At 41.9% G+C, this 20,955-nt stretch overlaps 1 protein-coding gene across 2 annotated transcripts in view; it reads right to left on the bottom strand.

The window, feature by feature from the left end:
* Positions 1–20,955, bottom strand: part of FGF13 (fibroblast growth factor 13) — a 230,174-nt gene that overhangs the window by 104,803 nt on the left and 104,416 nt on the right. For both annotated transcript variants that reach the window (XM_040571864.1, XM_040571866.1), the window contains exon 2: positions 1,291–1,458. In XM_040571864.1, coding sequence (XP_040427798.1) covers positions 1,291–1,458 — 168 coding nt within the window. The remainder of the gene's footprint in view (positions 1–1,290; positions 1,459–20,955) is intronic.

Here is a 20,955-nt window from a genome sequence, read left to right as displayed (position 1 = left end):
CCTTCAATTTACAAAATAACATTTGCCAGTGTTGCTGAGCACCTCTAGCAGCTCAGCTGTCATTGTCTTCCTAGAGGATCTTGACATGAGCAGTTCTGGGCTCATAATTTACTCACAAACTCAAATCCTGACAGATGATAGGAAATTCATTATATTTGTTAATCCAGAAGAGTGCTATGGGATTCAGCTTTACTTTTTTTGAATTCAGAATTGCAAAATCAAAACCCAAGTCAACCCCAGAACTGAGAAGAATTAGACCTCATGTTTTCAAAACCCAATTTTAAAATTCAGTTGCAACATCACTGTAACAAACAAAAAAAATCTCTCCCCGCACTTACACCAGTATTTGTGTCAGACTGAATATTTCTGGTGAGATGAGAAATGCCTTTTTTTTTTTTTTTTTTTTTAAATAAAAACACAGATCTCCCCGAAATATTTCATCTTAAAATACATCTACCAGCAGTAGCATTGCTTGTCTTGGCAGATACTGAAGCTTTTGCAAAAAGTAGAAGCCTTACCATGTGGAATATGGAGGCAGTAATGAAAAACACATAAGGAACAATAAAGAAAATATTTTCTTAAATATAATAAAAAACAGCTTCATCTTAAATACACTGGACCAGCAAGTTAAAGATATGGATACCTCATTAATAATTTCATATTAGTTAACACAGCATTAGAAAAGACCATACCTTTGCTTTATCTGAAAAAGAAAACATTCTGCTTATTTTTTCTGCTCTGCATGCATTTCATTTTCCAAAATGCAACCGGACGTGCATTACATACAAACTTCATCCTGCTTTACTGAAGTACAGCTGTCATGAGCATTCTCTAGCGCTATGCAGAAGCCTTATGGAGTGAAAGGTGTTGGGGACAAGCCGAATCTGAGCCTAAGTGCCATTATTTTCAGCAAAGTGCAGCTTCAGAAACGTTACTGCAAAGAACCGACTTGGAATTGATGCTGTTTAAATAGCAAGCAACTTTTGGCAGCCAAAAAAAGGGCAGTGTGTAATGATGAGAGCTGAAACAAACAAACTTTATTTAAGAAAAAGCAGCGCCATTTTACTTCTCATCTAGAACGATACTGTACATAGCTTATATATAGTGTCCCGTGATAGCTGAATCAGACACTAACAGGCAAGCAAAGGGGGACATGGAGTGCATCACGCTTCCTGTATCAGTTGCACTGCACTGACACAGGCTGGAAAACACACAGCACACTCTAGGGACATACATGGAAAAATAAAAATAATAGAAACAAACAGAACATGGATCCATAGTGCCACAAACCTTCCGGCTCTGTGTTCTCTTTGAGGTGCACTTGCTTCAGTGGACAGCAGAAGATTTCGTGACACTTAGCACGAAAAGGGGACTCTTTTTTCTTTAATTCCGCAGATTGGATCGAATCTTGCCGTAACATAATGTACTCCTGAGTGCCAGGGGGAGCGTCATCCATAACTGTGGTCACCACATAACAAAATGAACTCAAGTTAGAGCTTGAGGAAAGCAATCTAGAGAATTAAATCAACTACATAACGTCAGGGTTGGGGGAAGAAAGGAGGGGAAGAAAGGTTTATGGGAAAGAAAATAAAATTTGAAGTGTTAAAGTATCTTAGTCATGATGATAGAGGGGTGAGGGGAAAATATTTACTTTCATAAACAATACTTCTCATAAACATCAACAATTTACATTGTTTCATGCAGCTTTCATAAATAGTGGAATAACTCTGAAAAAAAAAAGCATGCTGTTATTGCCTAACCATAGGCAATCTCTATGTTAACATCAGGGATTAATCATTCCACATCTGCAGGTAATGCAACATCAGTATATCTATTCCCCAACATAAAAAGAACATGTCTTTATCAGGATATGTAATTATACAGAGTTTCTCAGAGCAAGGATAATAATCCAGTGACATTTGACTTGATCATTATTTTCAATGGGTAGAAAAGTAGATGTACAAAGAGAAAGCACATTAGCCTTTATGATGGTTTTCTTGTAAAACAGTAAGTCATCTTTTAAAGTTGATCTTATAAGTCAATACTGCCATTAATAATATACATGACATGCAGTCTGAAATGTTTTCTAAATGGGGTCAGACTATTAAATGGTAAAAAGATAAAATGTATAGCATACAGAAAGCTCCAGCTACCTCAAAGTATTACACTACCAGAAAGAATTAAAACATTTTTCCACTATCTAAAAATTGAAGCCTTAATAATGGGGACAGCAAGATCCCTCAGCTTACAGCTTTAAGGAACAGATAATCTCTCAAGAACAAAAATTAAATGCTTTTTCAAAGGACAGTCTATAACCACTACTAGTTATGCATAATGTGATGCATAGCTATAGAACTACATCCAAAACTAAGCTGAGACCGTACAACCACATAGCAAATAAAATAAATAAATCCAAAAATCAAGAAAAATCCCAAAGATTGAGAAAGTAACCATTGACATGCTAGCCTACAATTGCAGATGTAGCAGCACTATATAAATTTATCTGCTTCTGGAAGCACTGGCTGGTAATTCAAGCAATTTAACCATTTCCTAAATATCTGCAAATGAATAATAATTTTTAAGAATTGTCAGATCGATTTAAACATGGGTTCCTTCAAACAACTATGATCCCCTTACATTTTCATTCTCTAGATTTTTCTTTTATTCTCCTATCAAAAAGGCATTAGGAAAAATCATGTATAGGAGATAAGTGATTCAACTTGATAGTCTTTCCACAGTGGGCAGTCACCTTGATTGAAGACCTCATTAATCTGTATGAGACACTTGTCACCTTAGTTGTTGTTGCTTCATTAGACTACACACAGCGCCAATAACACAGACTAATAATCCAGACAAAGTGTCATTAAAAGGGATGTATAAGCTAATAGAAAAGCACAAGCTGTTAAAAAAGAGTAGTAGGTCACTGGAGCACATGGTCTGAGTCACCAGATAATTGCTCCCTTAACAATACTAGTATTACTTGGGCTTGTTTGAAGGTTACATATGCATTCATGAAACGTACTGACAGCCCGGAGACTGAAGGGAACTTGCTGGGAGTGATCACTAAGAGTTAACACCGAAGATGAGCCAAAGACCAACAAGCCTTGATGGGTCACTCCTCCAAGAAGTCACCACGCAGACATTGCTACGGCCGGAGCATGCACAAAGCCACCAGTGAGCTGTGTGCAGTGACACCGACGTCAACAGCGCAGGAAGCCTACGGCGTGTCCCTCTGACATTTGCAGGGATAAAGGATAATGTGTGTTGAGAAACATGAACAGCCAGCAGGAGTGAAATGCACAGCTACCTTCTGTCAACAAGCTGGCGTGTCCCACTGTCACAAGCAGCCTCGGGCAAGAGGCACGTCCCTGGGCTGACCCCGTGAGAGGCAGAGTCCTTCCAGAAGTTCCACTCAGCTGTGGGAGCTGGGGGAATTAATCGCAAGGCTCCATGCTGTGTGGTGCTGGATCACCACTTTTGCAAAACAATTTAAAAAATAATTTTAAAAAAACATGCAGAAAGCAGGCTAGCAGCTGCTTAATAGGGTCAATGGGTAGAATGAATTACTGGTCCTTTACCAGTTTAACAGGTCCTTTACCAGTCACGCACATACTCTGACTACCTGCAGACAGATTTATTTAAGTGTGAAAAAGCCATAAAGAGAGCCACACCTTCAATAAATGGAGAATGTGTTGAAATCAGCAAACACACCTCAGGTTACTTGAATACAGAGTAGCAGAGCCTTGGTTTTGAGGAACATCATAGCACTGACATCTGGAGCAAATACTAGGAACCACAGCTCTAATAAAGCCTTAATGCTGGGATGATGTATGGGTAACATAATTGATGTCACTGTTTTGACAGGAACAGCTAAAACCTTTTCTTAACATGATGAATGGCCTCAAGTCAGACTGAGAATTTATGACAAAACTAGGAAAAAACCCTAACCCTAAAGCCTCATTTCCCTGCTATGACGACAGCCAGGCACCCTCATGGAGCCACTGAAATGACAGCACCAGGACCTCAGCTAAGGGTGCAAACAACCAGTCCACGGGGAAATTTCAGCCACACAGAATATAATGCAAAAAGCTTCAAAAACCTGATGTCCATTTTTGATGGCTAAAAAATAATCAGTGTATAACCATATAACCATAAAAGAGTCATTATTCAACATCTGTGAATAAACCCTTTAGAAATGAGAGAAATATCACCAAGGAGTCTGGTATGATTTTGCTAATGGGATAAAAAACATACACATGAAGCAATCACATATACACCACAGTAGACAACAGGCAGTACTTTTCAGGGAAGTAACAAAAATCCAAAGTGGTATTTACATACTGTGCAATGTGGAGCAGATGACATTGCGTTTTCTCTATGGTTCCCTTCATTACAGAGTCCGTGCTAATTGCAGGACCTAGGATATGCTTCCACTCACAGTCAGTAAGTGACTGTTAAGTACACACTTACTGACCACAAGCCAGTGTGAAAAATAAATAAATAAATAAAATAAAATCCACTTCCTTCCTCCTACAAGCCTTACTGAGAGAAAGGAAAGCCATCTTTAAGATGGCCGCCGGCACTGGGATTTTTTCAAGATAAATTCAGACATGTTTCTATTATACAAACACACCAGCTAAACACTGCTGGTTTATGTCTTTCTTTCATGTCCAACCTCATTTTAGTCATGCCTAGAATTGCCAGAAACCATAACATCAAGTCTGTCCATAGGCCTTGGCTCTGTTTCCCACTGAATATTCTTTGATATAATTCAGAGTTTAATAAAGCTGTACAGAAACATTTTTTCCCTAGTCTTTACATGGAGAGGTGTCAGCTCTGCTAGCTAAATGTTGTAGCAACCATAGGGTGAATCTGCCTCAATAACAAGGCATTTCCCTGTTCCTGTTAGGCTGTTCTTGCTGTACAGATGACACAGTTTAACATACAAATTTTGTACTTACATGTATCTGTTTTGACTTCCCTCCTGGAATGACCTTCCAGGTTATTACCTATGACATGGTTTTCCTCCTTCAGGTTCCCTTACTTTTTTTCAGTCTGATTAGTTTTACATGCTATGAGCCTCAAGATACTTACACTTGCAATAGATTACTTTTTTTTTCTGGCATTTCAGAAGGACTGAAATCACACTTCTACACTAGACCTTCAACCCATGAAGAGTATTAGAGCGCCTCTTAAATCACACTTCCACAAATAGAAGAAATATCCCTTCTTTGGCATGCACACACACACACACACACACAGAAAAAGCATTCCCCCAACACAACTCTTTTGGAAGAACAATACGGAGCGCAGCACACACCTCACGGCTGCTGCCTGTCAGGTTGTGCTGTGGAACACGGTGGCGATGCTCGCTGAGCACCTCCTCCATCCTTTGCCTTCCCTACCCACAGAAAGGAAAGAAAGGTCAGGAGTGAATTGACCTAGGGCTCTGAGGATGTTTACAGCTATGTAAGAAATGGTTTGCTTTTATTTTTTTCCCCTTTTAGAAAAAAACGTTACGATATCAGGTTGCTTTCTTTTCCTTGCAAGGACAAACCTTTTAAAAAAAAAAACAACCTCCAAAATAGCTTGATTAAAGTCAGTGTTTGCAAAACAAGGAATAGGTAGAAAAGTGGGGTATTTTTCTGTAATAACATTTTCCGCATTGAAGTAGTTGATGAAAAGCTCTCAGGTATATATGCGAGAACAATTCCCTCAGCTTCTTTTCATTACCACTTTGTTTTCTCCCTACTTTATCCAAGCTGAAGTGATTTTTGTTAGCCACCTTAACAATATAATGAACTTGAGGCATGAAAATACTTAAAAGTTAATTAAAAAATAAAATTCTATTCTGGGGTTGTGATACACTCAAAGCCACGTAATGGAATGTAGTCTATCCATACCATTTCCCCACTCAGCTTTGCCAAAATCCCAATGAAATATTCTCACCAAACGGCCCTGGGGCCTTAGTGTGACAAGTCAGAAACTTATTTTTCAGCTTGCATTTAGATGCTCACAACTTCTAAGTTTGGTCAACTCTGATAAACAATTTTTCACAATGAAGATAGATGCAGCAGGAAATACAAGCTGCCACATTTGCTAACATTAAATCACAACAAGCTGTTTCTTGAGTCCCTCCTTTTGCCCTACTGCTTTCTACCCAATACATGACCAAAACCAGACACCAAACTAGAAACACACCAACTCCAAAGGTTAACAAATAAATAAATAAATAAATAAATAAATAAAAGTAACTCGTGGAAGTTGTAACTTTTACCTTGATTTTCCTTAGACGATATTTGAAAATTAGAGCTCCACTTGAACAGAACTCTCATTGTATCTGGAGGCTGCTGCTGGACAGAGGCTGTGACGATGACAGGTTGCCAACAGCACAACTTATTCACTCCTCTTACTGGGAAGCAGCAGCTAGTCTTTTGTTCTCAAACCAATACTATAAATTTCCCCTCTGGAAACTATTTCTCTGTGCTTATCTTTGAATTGATATTAAAAGGACAGCTTTATGGCATGCATAAATACTGCATAAATTTTGAGATGGGCAGTAGCTGTCTGGAAGAGCTCAGATATTTACATTCTTGGGAAAGCAAATTTCTTGTCTAATAGAGGGCTTTTACTACCTGAACTAATGACTTTTCCTACTGCTGATCTACATTAGATTGTGCTGGTTATTAGGAGTTGAGGCTTTTGAGATTCAACAGTAGACAGTCTAAGAGCTCTCTTCTCTGTCTGGTGGAAGAGGGAGGATAAACTCCTATTTACAGCATAAGCATCACAGGAATATTTACAGTTTACTAGTGGAGTCCAAGTAATAATCCTTATGGCAAAGCCAACCACCAGCCCCTGCTGCGATTGCTGCATGAGGCAGAGATTCCTAAATATTCACTAAATTAGCTGGTTCAGATACAGGAAGGAGCAGCCTAGGCCTCAGCAGTTAACTATCCGCTGGGCGAGGTTCACCATCCCATATCAACCACCATTTTTGTTCACTTTCCCAGCACCAGCAGCCAACCATGCTGGCTCACATCTCATCCAAACTGCCCCAAACTGCTGCAGTCACAGCAGAAGCTGCAGTACAAGCACCCCCAAAGATTTCTGCCAAATCCTAATCCTATTTGGAGGCCTCATTCTTGGACTGAAGCAAAGCAGCGAGCAGAAATTCTTTCTGTAAAAGGTGGCAGGAGAGGATGGAGAGACACAGTCCTCCTGCTAGCCATGGGCAAGCATGAGCAAAGCAGAAGGTAGAATTTGGCTTATCAACTGTGACAATTCGACCCCCAGAAAACAGGAACAAAACCCACTTAAATCAACTTCAGTGCATCCACAGGTGGATTTCTCCTGTCCGAGACAGTTCCTCCCTGCTTTAGATGGATCATCAGTATCTATTGCACAGTCACTCCCTATACACTCAAAGTCCTTATTAGAGAACCAGGAACAGACAAAGTGAGCCAGAACAATGTTGTTAAAACCTGCTTTAGGCAAAACATTTCATTTTGAATCAATTCTTAAGGTTTTCACAACCCTGCCTTCACCCCCATATGAGAATATTTCACTGATGGTTTTAGGAAGTGTTTTTATTCTAGTTTGAAACTGCTTCCCATTGTGAAATATTTTCATTTTGAAAAATTAAAAAAAAATGTCTTACAATCAAAATTGAATGCCTTTTTGAACATATTTCTTTCAGTGTGAGTAGGAATTTCTAGACTTTTTGATCTGCTGAAAAATTCTGATGTGTTCTCTTTGGGTCAACCACACAGAATAATTTTTTCAGATCTTCCAAAAATATTTGCACAGAATGCTCCCCCTTGACCTAAAAGAGTAATTGGATTTACTGCTAGCAGTAATATGCTGTTATCCTCTAAAAAGACTAGACAAGATAAGACTGTTTAGATCTTTGTGCATAATAAAGACAATGACATCCAACATCAAAAAATTGTTGATAAATTCTAAGAATGTGTCCGCTCTTTCCCCTGTGGAAAAGGCGCTTACATTTCTGCGCACAGCCTTATTTCCTAGCTGTTCTGGGCATTCATCTACTAACAAACAGCCTTTGATTAACTTAATCCGGCCACTCTTCAGTGTTGCAGCTGCCTCCAACTGTTATCCTACTCCGGTCTGGGAGAACTGCAGTTTCCTCTCCAGATGCTGCCCGGTGGCGCTTTCAGCCTCCAGCATCTGAGCTGTGATAAAGATGCATGCTCCTGCTCCTCAGGGGCTAAGCAACGTCCACAACTTACTCTGCACTGGGCAGACCGCTGCCTTCCCCTCGCCAGCCACCAGGATCTGTAGTTTTGCTACGCAAGACTTGTGCCCGCTCTTACTCAGCTCTGCAGCTCAGTTCACCACTTTGCCACGCTTGCCACTGAATGAACCAATATTGCTTCCTTGCCTACTCGGAGCGGCTTTCTGCTTTCCCCATCTGCTAAGATAAACGCAAGCTGGCTGCTTTCCAAACAGGTGGGCTGCTCCATGCACCAGTGCAGACAAGATAGTAATTTACGGCGTGCTATTCATTTCTTCCGGAGCGCGTATCAAGAGCCACAGGCACACGGGCCGGCATATGGCAGAGCTGTAAGCACACCGCACTTCGCGGAGAACTGGGGACGCTTCATGGAGAAGCAGGGGTGGGCTCCGGGGAGGACACTGAAACGGCAATTGCTGCTTGGGCAGCTTCAGGAGCTGAATAACACATCCTGACTGACTGAAAAGATGTGGCATCTTCATATCAAGTTCTGGCTGCCATCAAAAGCACCAGAGAGAAAACAAGGAATGCCTCTGAGAGAATATCCTCGCGTTGTGGTGAAAACCAGGCAACCAGAGATGGAGGTGGCAAGAGAACTGCTAGAGAGGTCCAGTGATGAGTGAGAAGCTGACAGTTTGTGAGAGTGCTTTGGAGAGCTGTAGTTCACTATTTATGAAATACTAGAATGTTTATTAAAGTTGCGTTGCACAAAAGAATTTAATTATTAATCTAGCTCTATTTGGAGCTAGGAGAATAGCTTCAAATGACAAAGGAAGACAACAGAAATGGAAACGCCTGTAGCTTTTTTCTTGCTATTTATAGAGCATCTATTGTCAACACCAGGGCTACAAAGGAGACAAATTTCCCTTGAGGTGAAGGGAGAAGAAAAAAAGGAAAAAAGAAAACAACACAAAAACCACCACCGATATAAATCAGAACCACCCTGGAAGAGCAGAACAATGAAAAGGAGCCTGCAAAAAGGCAACAAAATCCTCAAATAAAAGACTGAATCCCTCCTGGAAATCTGAAAGAAGGATCAGCTGTACCTCTTGGGAAACAGGAGATGAACAGCAGCAGTACAGTCCTCAACGACTGTTTCAGAGGCTCTCCACTACTGCAGCTCTTGGGCACTTTGCTTGGAAGAAGGGGACAAGAACAGAAGCACCATTCACGAAGGGGCAGGTGACACCTCCCAATTATTTGCCTCATTTACCGCGGATAAACAAAAGGAAGGAGGCAAGAAATGAAGTGTTTTAAAATTCAAACCCATTACAGAAGAAGCTGTTCTGAGAAATGGCCCCAGAGGAAATCTTTCAAAGCAAAGCGCAGAAAACTAATCAGCAGGAGCAAAAACCCTCGGCGTGCCAGGGAGAGGAGCACAGCGCACTGCCGCCGCCCCGGGAGGTGCCGGGCACCTGCACGCTGCTCTGCTTCGGCACTGCTGCCCAAAGGCCAGGCGGCTGCTTCTGGCCTGAGCCATACACACAGCTGCTGCACGAATGGCACAAAAATCATTGCAGAGAAGGAAAAATACCTATTCGACCTGAAATTAAGCAACAGTCTTCGTTTGAAGAATTGGATTTTTTTTTCCCCAATACTTTAAATGCTAAGATTATATAAATCGGGTTCGTATACAAACAAACACGTTTTTAAATCAGTCAGATGAAAGACTACAGCTTTTTCCTGATGTTTTTGTCTTGTGCTAAAACTTTAGTTACGTTACGTCCATCCACAACTGACTTCTGCAACCCAAGAAATTTTGCAGCGAATTATTTAACTTCTAAAATACCACTCAACTGTAGTCTCACTGGAGTCATGCATATGACCAGAGAAAGCTCTGCCTGCACTACCATTTCTATTTACCTGTGTAGAACCTCTGCTGGAGCAGCTTTCCCCAGCCAGCAGCCCTCGAACACCCAAGATGTGACTGAAAAATGCACCTCAAGTATTTTGACAATTAACCAACTTTTTTTCCTGTCTGGCCCAGGAAGTGTTAAATCATTATATCCACTTGAATGGAGTATCGACTGAGAACAATGTGCAACAATACTCACAATGCTGATTTTTTTTTTCTCCTCCTCTTCCCGAAGTAAAAGGACCACATTTCAGAAACTTCACTTGACAGAGGTTTAACACTTGTGCTTGAGAGCATATATTTCCCCCACCCACCCCCCCCTACACTTATCTAAAAATCCCTTTGGGCTTTACTCAAATCCACGTACAATTACGCTATCACTGTTATACAGCATGGCTACGATGAACTTGCTGCACATACACAGAGGGGTTCTGCTTTTCACCGTAAATCAATTTAGCCAGCACCAAGCCAAATCAGCACAAGATTAAACTACCTGTTTTCCTGTTAATGTCCACCTTAACGACCGTGCTTGCAGGGTCCAGCTGCATGTTCAGTATATTGAGACCGTTTTCAACCACCCAACTTCCTTTTTACAATATTCTGGTGCTTCCATATAGCGGGCACCACAGCCAGCGAGTACTAGCAGCCTAATTGCACCAGAGTTGCTACGATTTCCATAAAGATTGACTTTAAATGATACATTATTTTATGCACAAATTAGTGTCTTTCAATTCATTGGACAAGACCATATGAAAGAGAAAGTGAGAGGAGTGACCAGCTCTGGGTCACGGACACCAGGAATGATTTTGCTGCCCTGATGTGAACAGTAAATGTGCAGTGACTTGGTTAATGACACCACCCTGGCAGAGCAGGATGCACACGATGAGGACTTTCACTGTCCATTTATTCCAGCTTGAACAGACAGGAGCTCACAGCAAAAACCTGAGCTACCTTCAACACAGCAAGTATGATGCTGCCAGCTCCTCCCTCTCCACATGAACCGCAGGGACAGCTTTCGGCAGGCAGGCGATGAATGAGCAAGACCTTCCATCTCCCCAAAAGAGGGAAGCCAATCTGCCCTGCTTATGCACACGCTGGCAGTGGTACCATGGCAGGCTGTCTAAGCATGCCATTACAAGGTTATTTTTTCTCCCCCTACTGTTCTAAGCTGCCTTCGCTCATATAGGGCCCTGGTTCCACACGGCCACTCAATTCACTGAGCAGGTGTCAGCAGTGAGGGAAGATAAACTGAGAAAGCTGCTGCTGGCATAGCTTGGAGTATATTTGAGATGACATCTGTGTACCCCTAGGTGTATGGAGATGGCTGCATGCACAACCTGGCACACAAAAGGGGCAGCACTCTAGTGCAAAACTTGATCTGAAAGGAATTTCAATACCATGTGTTTGCAAGCTAGCAAAAAAGAACAAGCAAACAAACCACCACCACCACCACCACGAGGTACTTGCTTAAGCCAAACTGTAGATAACTCACATGAACAATTCTGGCTTAGCATATTGCTGTTCTGCTAAAAACGGTCTGTCCAAGGCCAACACACCTTGCAGTTGTTCAACAACTGAGTGACGTGTCACCAACAAAAATGGCATGATGAAGAGGTTATAGAAAAGAAACGCATTTTACATCTTTCAAAGACCAGCGCACATTTCCACACAACTTAGCACAAAATTCAAATGTTGCCACAGGTGATCTCCAGCCCAGGCAGCTGCCACCTCACAAACATGCACAGCTACCATCCTCTGCCAGACACGGGAGGTGGTTTTGCAAGAGAATGTTCTACTCAGTGCATAAATGTGCGCCCATAAACATTCAAGCAGCAATAAACTATTCAGAATCAACTTTTTCAGAAAACAAATGGCAAAATGATCAAGGTAAGGCTGTTCTGGTAAAGCAGAAATAACAGTGGTGTTTATTGCCTTTGTATGCATATATTTACACTAAATTGCATGATATGCTTGCATGGGTGTTCAGCAGTGTAAATGACAAAGTAACTCAAGACAGCAAGCACAGCAGAGCTCTAAGAAAAAAAAGTCACATTTCACATTCCAGTGCATGAAGTAACTATGGCAGTCCTCTGGCTTGTAGCAGTATATCCAAGTTAGTAAAGGCAATTTCAGAAAAAAAAGATATTGTTTCAGTACTGAGCTATAAATTAGCTTCTAGTGTTCTAGGATGTAGCAAGTGGTTTTTATTTTAGTGGAAGAGAAAGCTGCTCTTTTCAAACCGAGTAAAGACATTGTGTACCACAGACTGGAGTTGGGGAGCTGCCTCTGGGGATACCACAATCACTTTTTGTACTGCTTTGAAACCATCCATATTAGAGACAAATCGCTGTTTCACATCATTACCATATTTATGCCTACTGGGCCTTTACATAGCTCAAAATAAATTAAAACATTTATTCTGAAGTTGGTTCAAACACTTTAAAATGTGGAAAGGACTTTATGTTGCTCTAAGTGCCCAAGACTCGTGGATGTGACTAGTATCATCTCCAGTTACATAGCAAAAATTCAAGAAAAGCTTCAGAGCAATTTACAATAGCTGAAGATTTGTCCCATACAATTGTCAAAACAAGTGCTTGAGTATGTAGGTCCTGCAAGCACTCATTACTGAGCATTGCACTGCTTTGGACAGTTCAATTTTGCAAAGAGCGTGCTCAGCAGTATTTGCACAGTTCCTAATCACCAGTGGTAGGAGTCTTTCTATTGCTCCTTGCCCTGTGTGCTACATAAGCACTTACAGTATTTTTAACATTAGCCCCCACGACTCCACTTGCATCTCAGGTGACTGCTGGAGAACAGAAAATTCTCAAAGAATTCATTTAAGAAATAAGGTTTTTGTGGGTTGGAAAAAAAATCCTCCTTTTTAAGTCTACTAAGCTGTAAGTTCCATATTACCAATGTACTCTGCTCCTGAAATGAAACCCTAAAGAGATTTTGTAAAACTTTATTAGCATTTTAGTCTGCTCTAACTATTCATTTCACACCAGTTACACAATTGACACTGCTACACACACCAGCTGTGCCCCCATGCTAAGAACAGGCTAAGGGCTGCAGGTAGTAGAGATGCTATCACCAGCCAAGCCCGTCTGTAACTGGTCCTAACTCTCACTGCCATGGTGTTTTGGCATCAAATCCACATGAAGCCCTCTCTGGGAGGAAAGAGACTGTGACTTTGAGCTGCTACTCCTTGTCCTGAGCTGTCATACAGGCATGGAATCGAGGCTCTCCTGGGTGCCTGTGGATCTCCAGGCTGCTAAACACAATGATCAGAGATGACTCACTGTCACTCTCAAATACATTAAATGGTTCTGTCAATTTTCTGACTCAAATTATTGCTGTAATTGTTGTGTCTCACAGCTGAGGAGCTGACACCGGAGCTGACTCAACTGCCGGAGAGCTCCCACAGCCGTGCTGGGTCGGGCTGCTCGTGATGCTGGGGCTCAGACCTTGCTTTCACCCACCAGAAGTCATTCTCCCCCACCAGGTAAGACAATGAAAGAGAGCTTCCCTTGGTCAAATCTGACAGATCCACGCTGAAGTTTCTCTCCAGGAATGTTTTGCATATCATATATTAATAGAGTCTGACTAACGGCTTTAGCTTCACATCATGTCTAGACAAAGTGTCCCGCTGTGGGCAGTTGCCTGGAAGGGCACTTGAAATAGCTGTGGGTGAGCAAAACAGAAGCTGTGTGGAGAGCTGACATGTTGTATGCTCACTGCATCTCATTTATTTATTCTCAGAACAGTGAAAATAATGGGCATCTGGATGAAATTTTAGGCAGAAAGAGGCTAAAATCTCAATATTCATTCCTTTCAGTATATGCCTTAAAGCAAATGAAACAGCCAGAACATGAGACATGAAGTAATTAAGAGCTCCACAGAAGCTTTTGGGGGATCAAAATGTAATCGGACACAACTTGCATAAGCACAGTACTTAACCAAGTGCTCTCTGGTGCTGAAGCACTCTCCTGAACCTCATTCACCCAGGCATGCCCAGCACTGTTCAGCCATACCCTGATGGAATAACTTTTACCCACGCCTTAAACAAAACTCCTCAGCACCCTATCTATGCACAACATGGTAGCACCACAGTTGCAAAATCACAGGAAAACAAAGCTGGAAACAGAGAACAGCTGGTGAAGCATTTATAGCCCACTTGAGACTCACTCTCCACCACTTCTCAACAACCACAGGACTTTGCCCTCTTTACATTTCTTGTCAGGTGAACACGCATCCATATAGAAAATTGAATCACTGCTTTCATTGGTTTAAATGATCTATTTAAATTGAAAGTAACCAACTCCCTTTCAGCACCTTTTTTTTTTTTCCATCTTTTAACATGCTGTGGCACGATTACAGCTTTAAATATTTACGTGACACTATCTTGCATCTGGCAAATGTTTGATGATACTGCCAAGTAAGTCCCATGCGGGATTAAGTTACCCACTGGTCCTTGCACAGTTGCAGTGGATCCCATTTATTACTTTACAACCATAATTTTCTCTGAACCAGGCCTGGCAAGTCTAAGACATTTTTCAATGAGCGATGAGATGTGCAGAAACCAGACTAATATCTAAGTTTCTGTGGAAGTTAAGTCTTTCTTTCCTCCATTATGACTTCTCAGTTTGTGTTATTCAAACCCATATAAACCCTGGCTTTTATTCTGTTATTGCTGTCAATTTACATGCATCTTCTCAGTTCGCTCTCTTTCTTATTGTTAATTAACTATATCATATTGTAAATTCCCATTTTTAAGATAAGGTACTGTTGTCACAATAGTCCTGTAAGTGAATCATTATAACTATAATACATTCATAAATAACACATTACAAGACTTGAAATAAATATTTTTCTTTTAGTTACTGCAACCCAATTGGCCTGCGTGTAATAGAAATTGTGCACCCATGAAATTAAACTGAATAAAAAAAATAATTTTCAAAGGCTTAGTTCTTTGAAAAACTTCTTGCTTCTAATTCTTTTTGGTCAATGCTATTTTCTTTTTGATCCGAAAATAGAAATTATAAAACTAAAATAAATAAAAATGGCAGCCTCTGGGTAGAGAACTGAAGTAATGAACAGCAACCAAATTCCACAGAGGGCCAGGCAATCACAGGGAAAGGGAGGAAGGAAAGGAGGGAGGGGGAAAACAAACACACAAATGCCTGTTAATGAACCTATGGCAGGATAACAGCGTTCTCAGACAAGTCTTCAGGAAAACTTTCTAGAGTCAGCTCCACGAATTTCTTCATGGGAGTTCACAAAGAATTTCCCAGGGACCTGGCTGATGTTTCAGAGATCCAGGAAGAAGCCTATAAGCCGGTCCAGGAGCTCCAAGACTCCCCTTAGCCACCTGTAGGCCTGGCTGTACCTCCAGTCCTAGAGCCCAGCCCAGATCTGCACCCTTTGCACCGGCCCCATAAACCTAGCGTGAGCAGATCCAGTGCCTGGGGAGAAGCAATACAGCCCTTGACCAAGTTTTTTCCTCCCCTAAAGCAAAGTCACGTAGGAGGAAAGAGACCACGGGCAAGGTTTTCTCCCTCTTCTGCTCAGAGCAGGGGCAGAAAGGTCTACAAGGATCTGTGACCATAATCGCATGAGCTGAGAGATGGGGTTGAGAGGCTGGTAGGATGACGCACAATTTATCATCTCTGCTGGCAGCAGCACACCCACGCTGGAAGTTAGTATCCTAAAGGGCCTCAAAAGCGACAGCACACACCTTCAGGATAAGAATTAAAATAAACGGGGTCCTGACCATCAATGATCTCCATGCATTTTTAGAACAAGGAGAGCAAAATGTCAAGCGTGGTTCATCACTAATTTCATCTCCGCACTCCTCCCCCCCGGAAGAGACAGCAAATACAATTACGCTTTGATGTGATGTCACCAAGCCTTTTGCAATTAATTCATTTGTGCTCTCAAAGAACCTTCTGATAATGGAGAGCTCTGCACAGACCCCTGGTACATATCTGAACAGACTGAACTGATGTTTATAAAGGCTAGAGAAAGTGCTCATCGCTGTACTCTTCTGCCTTTTCACAGGTTTCCATGCCCATGGTTAACACTTAATTGCTCACCTCCTTCTGGTAATCACTCCCTGCTGATGACACATCCCTGATGAGTAACAGGAACAAATAAATGAAGTACAACTTCATTGTAAGCTTTGGATGGGTTTTCACAGCACCATGAGAGGCAGGAGGGCTTTAATTTGGTCTCAAAGCCCGTATGTAAGTTAAGGAAGTTTATCTTTCGCAGAACTCTCATCTAACTTATTACAACCACCCAAATGACCAGACATCTCTGGTGCAGACCAGTTGGGAACGTGGTACCCTGGGGTCCCATTCTGACCAGCACGGTAGGCCTGCGCAGCGGTGCTGACCACCTTCCAGGGATTCAATGCGGATGGCTCCAGCACAAAGTCAAGAGAAGAAGAAACTGAAACAGCCAAAGAGGGGGGTGGGGTGGTAGTTGCCCAAGAACGATTTTGGTTTTGTAACTTTCTATAAAATTTCAAAAAGGACACTTTTTCCCTGTGTTGAAATTGTTGGAGAACTCCACTTTTTTTTTTTTTTTTTTTGGCTGACCCAGCATCGCAATCAAGTGGAATGCTCTGAAAAACGTCTCCCTGATTTCTCCTGAATGGCCTTTAAAACACTGGCAATTCAGTCTGCTTAGTCAGCAATACACACAGAAAGCTATTAAAACCTGAGCCCTAATAACTAACCTCTCACAGGCACTCATGCCTACCCCACAGAGCAGTGACACGACACGTAAGAGTTGTTCCAGCACTGCAGCATGCTCCATGTTTAAGTTTTCTTCACACCTAAACTAGCAAAATTTTAATTTTATTTTTGGCTCATTCTTTATCACAGGGCTAATAAGGACTGGTCAGATAAGGCTACTGTGGGCTATCCAAGGCTAAATCACTGAAATACACACCTCCAGCTCACAGCATTTTGCTGTTGCTGCTGCTGGCATATGGAGAGTTTAGATGAAAACAAGAAAATACTGGGCAAAAACTATTCCAGAAAAAGCTGAATATTTATGACTTGTACACAGAAACCTGACTGGCAAGTGAATGCTTTGAATAAGATAAAAGGAGTGACGGAAAGATAACTTTTATTTGTGCAGAGTACATTTAATGAATGCATCAACATTTGCAGATGATTAGGGCTAACCTAAGTGCTTTGTTGTTCCCGCTGTAAGTCTGAAAGGTTCAGATTTTATTTATTCCTTCACCCCCCCATAGTTGCAACTAAATATAATTTTTGGCTTTTGCAAAGGCCTATTTCCATTTATAAAATCCAGATGACAGGCCGGGGACGATATTTTCCTAGCTGAGGCATCTGCCTCCTTGACAGAGGGAGAGATAATCACATTGGGTGAAACAGGCTCGGCGTCTGTGACAAGCTTAAGATGTCAGAAATGAGAGCATCGCATCCTGTCCCTCTGGATATTTTTTTCTGGAGAAATTTAGCCACATCTCATGCGAAACACAGCCAGCTTGCAGCGCTGCTCTGCCGCCAGCGACAGGGAAGGGAGGGGAGGAGGGAGGCAGGGAACCGCTTCACTTCTGAGGCTGCCACAGCTTCTATTTAATTGTTTGCTTATTTATTTAATTATGGTAACAACAAGAACTTCTGGTCAAGCTGCCAGAATGCTTTTCCTGAAACAATTCATTTCTCTGAGATTGCTTTTGCTAAACAATTCTCCCTCCCTGCTGGATCTCCACCACGTACAGTCAAAGCACAGAACATTCCCTGTCACCTTCTGCATCCCCATCCAGGAGCAGCAAGATGGCATGGGTGGCTGGAGCCACCTTGCCCCAAGACAGGAGAGGCAGGAGGCCCAGGACACAAGGCATTTGCAAGGGACTGAAACTGGAGAAGCATCTCCACGTAGATTCAATTCTCAGATCTGAACAAATGCCTCCACAGCAGGTTCCACTGCCTACCAGATCGGCACTAATCAATGGCATTTCCACCTTCCGCACTGATTCAGTTCTGATTTTTAAATTATAGATCTAGTGTTCTGGAGTCGTGGAAGAGATTATGCTGCACTTTTTAGTGAAATCAAGGAGCTACTTTCTCTTTTGAGATGGGCCACATGATGCTGCAAAATGCCACCAAACAAACCTTTCCGAAAACAGATTCATTCTCACTCTCACAACTAACTTTTTCTTGCCAGATGACGATGTAAATACAGATCATGGAAGACCTGACAGATGTGCCACCTTCAGTGGAATACACAAGCACAAGGGGACTTGTCTCATTTGACAGTCACATTAACCAGTAAGTGATTGCTTACTGCAGATGACCTGGTATAAATACTTTAACGAGTGTTCACCAATGTATTTTTAAGATACTGTTTTGTCATGACTTCTACTATACCATGAAGCAGCCCCCCCATTCTGACCTAACAGGGGTGCAAGAAGTACTCTTCATAAAATTTTGAGCTAACAAGACTAAGAAAATGCATTTGTTTTCTTTCCAACTTTATTTCCTAAGAAACGCAGAAATGGGCCCATACTCAGAAGGAATGAAAAAAATGTTATAGAAAACTCTGCTGATATCAAATTTTCCTTGAATGCAACACTAAAATTCCCTCCACAGAAAAAAAATATCAAAGGCAAGAAACGCTGTATTTGACCAGCTATAGTCTATTTACTGCACTGTTGTACTTATCACGTAAATATTACCACAACAGACGCATTTCCATCTGAATTCACTGAAACCAAGGTAACAGTCTTCACTCCACCTCTCTCTGCCCGCTGTTGACCATGTTCCTGCAGAAGCCCAGGAGGACTGAGGCTGACAGCAGAGGAGAACAAAAGCAGCAGCAGCAGGTTTCAGAGAAGAGCAAGGCAATGCTGAAAACTAGTTTCCTTTCACCAGAGCTATCTAAGCGATGCAAAACTCTAGACTCTTCACCAGTTCTTCCCTAGTATAACATTTTTTTTCCCGCGAAGTCATCTTTCTCTCTCCCTCCCTCGCTCCCACTTTACACTGAGACCAACAGCTTATCCTGTAACACGGATTCTGTAACGTACGACTCTCACAACATTTGCCTTGTCACACTGAGCCAGCAGCTTCTGCAGGAAGAGCAGAGTGCTTCGCTGAGATTTGGATGATGGGCGAACACTGCCAAGGTGCTGTTGACTACCACAGAGAATTCTATAAACAATATATTTTAATTTCCTTGGGTTTTTGGTGCTAATACAGAGTTTCAGTACATTAGAGGTTAATTTGAGCTCTGCACTATACCAGTGGTCTATGCTCACCAATTACAACCTTGTCAAATCATTATGGATGATTGAAAAGAATATCTACTTTTAGAAGCACACATTCAATTGTGACTCCAGTCCTACTCCATCAGTCCATGGGGATTTAAGTCCAAAGCTCTACATTTGTGAAGATGAAGATGTGAAATACATTTGAAAAATATGTCAATCATTTTTCACATTCCCTTCATCATTCAGCAAAGAATGACAGCAGAACAAACTAGTAGAGGCCTCTGGGGCGTCTAGACCTTCCCTGTGATACAATTCACTCTTCAAGACAACCACAGCCTGACTCTCATCCCATCCCACTACACTCCCTCTGCCTAGGGCTGCAGGGAGGGAGGCAACAGCTACTCCAAAAACAGGGCTCAGAACTTTCCCTCAATCCCACGAGAACAAAACATGCGCTGTTCACCTCCACATTGCAAGGCAACAAAACCAACGCCCACAGGCTGGCAGAGGGCAGTGACCAGGCCTAAATTATCAGAGGACTGTGTATCTGGTATGCGCTACAGTATGTAGTTTAAATGCAGATTCTTTTGAACCAACTACTTAAAGTTTAACCCAACAGATAGGAGGGGCATCTATTTCTCTTACTGTGCTCATATCTGCTCCTTGTCATCTGCCAACAACTTCATGATTAAAACCAAGATCATCAGAATTATTAATAAGTCACGACTGGCTTGCCCAGTGCACAGCCAGGAATAGATTTAGTAATCTGTTTCCCAAATACATTTGCATACTGTTTTTTTTTTTTTTTGCATCATTTGACCACTCAGGTGAATGGCAAGTTTTAATAACTATCAGCATGTCCCAGCATGCAGTACAGTCCACGGTATATCTCAGATGTTAAGATCTGTGCTGGAGACCCAATTCCTGGATGTCAGAAAAATCCAGCAAAGCAATTACAGAAGCAAATAAATTATTGCGCGAGAAAAGTGACAGCTCTGGGAATCGATGTGGATCCTGGTGTGGATCTAGGTTGTTACTGACAGAAAGTTGTTGTTCAGGAGGTGATTGGTAATGCATTAGAAATGAGAGTTTAGTCCTGTTTTCAATGACTCCCCTCACAAACCACGGAAGGAATGCGCAACACAAGTTAACCTCAGGGTTTCGGTGACTGTTTCTTCGGTCTGCTTCAGATAAACAACTAAGCCCAACTATCTCCTCCGTTATTCTGGATCAGAAGCTGACCTTCCAGCACCCTTTCCGTCTCTCAGCTACTTCAGTGTTGGATGTGGAGTTTCCTCCCCTGTCCCTGAGGAGAGCTGCCACCGTATTTTCCCCATCTCCAGCCCCACTCCACAGGCTTCACCCCTGGAAACACAGCCTGGGCGGCAGGTTAAAAAAGCAAGCCTTGCACCCACATGCTCTTCCTTAAATTGGTTTTCAGTTCTCTCACATCTGAGTAAAATTAAAACTTGCAAACTTCTGCTGCCCTTGGCACTCTTGACATCTATACATTTTCCTTTTCCTTTTCTTTTTTTTTTTTTGTTAGGCTCCTTTCACTCTTGTTTTCTGCCTCTGACACAGGCCTTGTCAGAAAGG

The sequence above is a fragment of the Cygnus olor genome, chromosome 13 (assembly GCF_009769625.2).
Source record: "Cygnus olor isolate bCygOlo1 chromosome 13, bCygOlo1.pri.v2, whole genome shotgun sequence".
In the NCBI taxonomy this organism is placed as follows: Eukaryota; Metazoa; Chordata; class Aves; order Anseriformes; family Anatidae; genus Cygnus; species Cygnus olor.
The sequence above is the reverse complement of the archived record's forward strand: the minus strand, read 5'-3'. Positions and strand labels throughout refer to the sequence as shown.